General features: G+C 44.1%; 1 protein-coding gene across 1 annotated transcript; it reads right to left on the bottom strand.

Moving 5' to 3' along the window:
- Positions 1-3,598: 3,598 nt before the first annotated feature.
- Positions 3,599-4,615, bottom strand: LOC308285304 (protein adenylyltransferase FICD-like; the record flags this gene model as incomplete). Its single annotated transcript, XM_080726020.1, has 1 exon — positions 3,599-4,615. One exon carries the CDS (start codon positions 4,613-4,615, stop codon positions 3,599-3,601), a length of 1,017 nt encoding a protein of 338 aa, XP_080582146.1.
- Positions 4,616-5,572: the final 957 nt, after the last annotated feature.

Genomic DNA, 5,572 nt, shown 5'->3' with positions numbered 1-5,572 from the left:
GTTCTGAATTTTTCAAGCTTGGCATCTGCACTGTAGAGCCTTGAGGAAGCTTTTGGTTTTCTCTTGGAGAGGCTGTATTCTCTTGTAGAGGCTTTATTCTTTGTGACCAGTTGGTTCCCAACAAATTCAGTGATCATTTTCAGAGACACTAGATCATAAACATTCTCCTATTGGAAGATGTGATATCTATGGAACTGTTCAACAAAGTTGCAAGGCATCAGTATGATCTCTTTTGAGTCAGTCCAAAAAATTATCTAGTATCCTCTGCCAAGGTTGCATATTCATTGTAGGTGATGGACCAGCGGTTTATAGCTGTCTCATGCCTGTGGTCATAAGCTGCAAACAAGGGCATCATGCTCTTGAAATAATAGCGACCGAAGGTCGCAGTATACCATGAGGAATGTCGCAGCTTGTCCATCCTTCTGTACTGGAAGTGATGTCACGTGACATCACCTCATCAAAGATCAAACCCTGGATATCCATACTGTGTATGTCAGTCAGTCAGTCAGTACACATTTTTAATAGTCTATGGGTTGGTTCCCTTGTCACTGTGACATCACAGGTGATATCACCTATGTTAAAACTCCATATATGGGTATCCCTTTTATTCCCATATATGAAGATCCTTGATGTCATCGATATATATCACTGGCCAGATGGCAAAGGCATGGCCCATATCTGTGTGTCTGGTTCCGATAGGGATCTCCATGTATGGGCATAAAATATATTGTATGTATATGGATACATATTATTATTAATAAAGGATATACTAAAATAAAGAGCGTTCCAGAAACAAAATCCCTTGTATGCCCATATATGGAGATTTCTGATGTCATCAATCCCAGGCCCTAACTGGCCAAGAGCCTGCATTACTCTGATTTACACCCTACCTTCCCCGAAAATGTTAATATTAAGTCCATATATATATGGATATATTCATAAAGGATAAAATAAATAAAATGTCCATATACACTATGGGCATTACCAGATGATGTCCTGTTAGGGTACCTTATGCCCATATATGGAGATCACCAGGCATCAAACCCAGGCCCTAACTTGCCAAGGCCCTGCTTGGCTTTACTAATTAACATACGTTTTATGCCCATATATGGAGATCCCTGTCCCAATGTCTTCAATATTAAGGACATCTGGGAATGCCCATATTTGATAATGCCCATATATGGGCATGTTTTGACATAACATTGTTGACTATCATGCAGGGGTCTCCATACAGTATATGGGTAAATGGTCCGATATACATCACTGGCCAGATGGCCAAGAATTGGCGCAACCTCGCCCTAAAGGGCGAGGTCGCATGTCGCGCTGAAGCGTCTTACTAGTATTAATCATTACTCTTGTCAGCATCAACTAAGAGCTTTGCTACCTGCATTTTCATTGCATTACCACAAACTTACTCAACATTATTGCAGCAAATTTAAAATAACTTGTCAGTACTGATTTGTGAGATTACAACCAGGCTAGAATACATGACAAGGGTTTAAACATTAATACTTAATAGGTTGTGTGCTTTTACCCAGAGGTGTTATCTTAGGTCAAGTCAATATCAGATTTGGCGCCTTGACAACCAGTGACTGCACACACAGAATAAGCCATATCCTCCATCCCACCCCTCCAAAAAATATTCATCAACACTTTAGCCAGCATCAACTAATATTAGCTTTGCTACCTGTATTGTCATTACATTACCACATTAGCAGTACAATTACATTAGCAAATCTGCTCAACATTATAGCAGCAAAATCCGATTTTACCACTTTTAAGTATACAGTGATAAAATGACCTAAAAATCATTTTCAGAGATGCCAACCAGGCTAGAACCCATCACAGGGGGTTAAAGATTAGTTCTGAATAGGTTGGCAACTTCTACCCCGAGATACCCGCATATGTCTAAATATCAGCTTCGCCCCCCCGACTATAAGGGTATTACTAATAATAGTAACTTTAGTTGCGCAACAATCACATACAGAAGTTAACTTAGCGTCCTTAGTGTTTCCTTATCAATAGTGAGTGACAAAACAGCCAAAACAAGCCAGCTCTTGGAGGCTGGTGAAACGGGTGGAAAAAATAGCTAAGGCCGCCCCTGCACTGCTCATGCACGGAGATGTTGATTGATTGTAAACGGAGGCGAAGCGCTTTGCTTCCTGAGTCTCCGACGCAAAATTAACACATTGACAGTGACAGTAGGACTACAGTAGGTGGGTAACACAGAATTAATAAGCTTCTTTCAAACTACAACAACAAGTAAGTTTACCAGCTCAGCAGCGTTTGTTCAGTTTGCTGCCTGTACCAGCGCGAGTGAGCGCAGAGCTGTGGTGAGCTCTGCCCAGTCTGATGTGCTCTGCATTGCACATCAAAGAAATTACACATTTGAGAGAAATTAATATTAATTTGGTGTCGGACCTTGTCGTCCTGCTTTAGGAGGACTGTGTACGTTTTGCCCCTTGCAAGGCTCCAATGAGTAAGAATTACCCTAATTAAAGTGAAAACTCGATTTGACGATTTCTTATTTTTTAAATCGTCCAAAGGAAGAAATCCCTATTTCGATTAAAAATCGATTAATCGGAAAACCCTACTCATGTGGCGTACGTGATGTCAGAGCCTTTTATGAAGTGATGTCACAATGAGTCAGAGCTTGTGCCTTTTTCCTCCGGAACAGCCTGATGTCAACAATCAGCGCCGCATAAGGAGATTCCGAACGCTTTGCGCCGGTTTCGGAAAAGCGTGCGTCGGGTCGGGTCGAAGCCCGGCACTGCACTCCGCACACGCGCATGCCGAATCTGAAGCTGGTGGGACGAACGGTTCACGAGATACGCGGATTACATACACACAGACTCAAAGAGACTTCTCGCATTTATAGATAGATTAACGTAACATTTTGGTTAATGGTTTATGATGGAGTTGTCATTGCGTGTTGTCATGCTCTGCAAAGCATATTGGAAACTCAAAAAAGACAGATATAATGAACAACACATGCGACAGAAAATGATAGCATTAGCATTGACTAGCCAAAGAAGAAGGAATAAAGAAAACATGGATTTTTTTGTATTTACTAACTGTCCGCATGGTCTGGGAAAAGATCATTTTGTAACGAGAGGCACAGCGCCGCTGACAGCAACAGCAGCAGCTGCAACCATGGCGACGTTAGGTAAGAAAGACGTCTCATACAACTCTTAATAATAATAATGTTGGCATTCTTTCATTTCAGGGCCACAGGTTCGGGTATCGGACCTCTCGTTCTGCGTGGGTATCGGATCTAATTTATCTAATAATAGCACCGGGCTGTCAGACCGGGTCCGTCACGTTTCGGGGCTGCTCGGGTAATGGTTCTGAAATTCCAAATTATAGAGGGGCCATATGGGTCCGGCTCCATTTTCCCCGGGTCCCTTTGAGTTTGGGTAGTTAAAATTGGACCCGAGAAGACCTCTAATGGGAATGGAAATCAATAGTTATTTTTTTTTTACAATCGATCCCACACAAGTCGGGCAACCACACTCGCAATTTCAGAAAGTTTCATCTTTTCTAGTTAATTTTCGTACTGGGGGGAGGGCATTGAATGCCAATTTCGCCTAGGGCGCCATTACGGCCGGCCAGGGCCGCTGCTGCCATTAGTAAACGTCAAGAATGTGTCCAGAGTGTCCTCTATGCATTTGGCTAAGAAACGAATGAAAGGTCGGACATCACAGTGATGTCCGACCTGGGCCGTGTCGAGAGCTCTGAAATACTCATAACTTTGTTCTACGCGAACAATACTAGGTGCAGGGTACCCAGCCTGCATGAGTATCAGGTTCATTAGTAGCCGTGATGTACGTCCGTTGCCATCTTCAAAGGGGTGAACATCGACCAGTTTGTAGTGGGCGAGTGCTGCGCGCTTCACAGGGTGCAGCTGACGGGCCTCCTCACTGTTGAGCCACTGGACCAGTTCTTGCATTAGTCGGGCAACATCCCGAGCGTGAGGTGGAACATGGCGTCCTACATACACCTGGACTTTACGCAGCCTCCCTGCCTTCCCGGGGTCTGCGTCGCCAAGCACTCTGCGGTGGATCTCTAGGATGTCTGTGAGCGAGATGTCGTCTTCAGCTCTAGGCAACAGGGTGCTTTTAATATATTTCAGGGCTGCGTCTATGCCAATGGGCTCGTGGAACTCCTTCAGGCGCTTACCAGGGATGGCACGGCGCATGGCCTCGTTGAACTCCTTCAGGCCCTTGCCAGCAATGTCATAGCGCCTAGCGGCATCAATGGTGGCGCGGATTTCTGGTAGAGTCAATATGTTACCTTCAATGGCAACTGTGTGGTATATATGGTGGTAGTGGGATTCCTCCTTTGCCTGTCTGAGGGCAGACTTAAGCTTGGGAATGGACAAAAGCCTGTGCACTTTGCTGTCGATGATACCAAAGTGACGTTGGTCAATCTCCTCCTCCAGAAGGAGGGTGTGCTCTCTGCTCTCTGGCTTGGCATACAGGTGGTCTGCTTGAACACCATCCTTCTCCTCCTCCAGAATGGTCCGCTCTGCCAGGGCATCCACAAAGTGAGGATTCTTGTTGAGGGCAATCGTCAGCAGCTTGTGAGCATTTGCTCTCTTCCCTTGTCTTTTCATCTCCAATGCCTTTTGCACTACTATACTTTCCACAGTCTTAGAAGCAGAAGATGCAGAGAAGAGCTGGCAGCTTAACTGTGGCCCAGGTATACGCCAAAGCTGAGGACCTAGTGGCAAAGATCCCCGAAGAGAAACCAAAGGGAGAACACATCCCCCAAGGACACGGCAGTTGGTGTAACGCCAGATCAATGTAGCATTCATGACTGCATACAGGTCAAATACAGGTATATTAAATAGCCTGGCTTCTCTGTGAATCCAACGTCATGTTGATGACGTCATCAGTCTTGTCCCAAATATGGCTTGTGGGATGGCGGATCTGAGATGATGTCAGAAAGTGGTATTTTCACAATATTTAGTGTGGTTGCCAGGGCAACCACATTATTACTCTGGGGAATTCTGCAGTTTTTACAACTCTTAGTCTCATTGACTTGAATGGGAAACTCCATATATAGTGAGTAACTTTTAGGTATCTGACCTTTCCCATTGACTTTGAATGGGAAACACCATATATAGTAAGGTAACCTTTAGGTATCTGACCTTTCCCATTGACTTTGAATGGGAAACACCATATATAGTGAGTAACTTTTAGGTATCTGACCTTTCCCATTGACTTTGAATGGGAAACATATATAGTGATGTAAGAGTAAGGTAACTTTTTAGGCAACCACACTCGCAATTTCCCAAATTGCAATTTCTCTAGTTATAGAACCAAGTAGGACATCAGACATTCACACATTCTCAGCTGCATGCTCTCTCACTCACACAGAGGCAGCGAGCTTGCCTGTGAAGCAGGGAGGGGCGACAGCTCAGCATCATTCAATACTCTTAAAAGTTGCTACTGTGCAAAGTTTTTGCCAGACCCATGAAATGGGTAGGCCTACATAAGCAAATGTCTGTCCGGGTTTTCTATATAAAGGGTATATATGATGATGACATGATGATGACATGCCTACAAAA

This window comes from Nannobrachium achirus (genome assembly GCF_963921795.1).
Source record: "Nannobrachium achirus genome assembly, chromosome: 5".
NCBI classification, from domain to species: Eukaryota; Metazoa; Chordata; class Actinopteri; order Myctophiformes; family Myctophidae; genus Nannobrachium; species Nannobrachium achirus.
The sequence above is the reverse complement of the archived record's forward strand: the minus strand, read 5'-3'. Positions and strand labels throughout refer to the sequence as shown.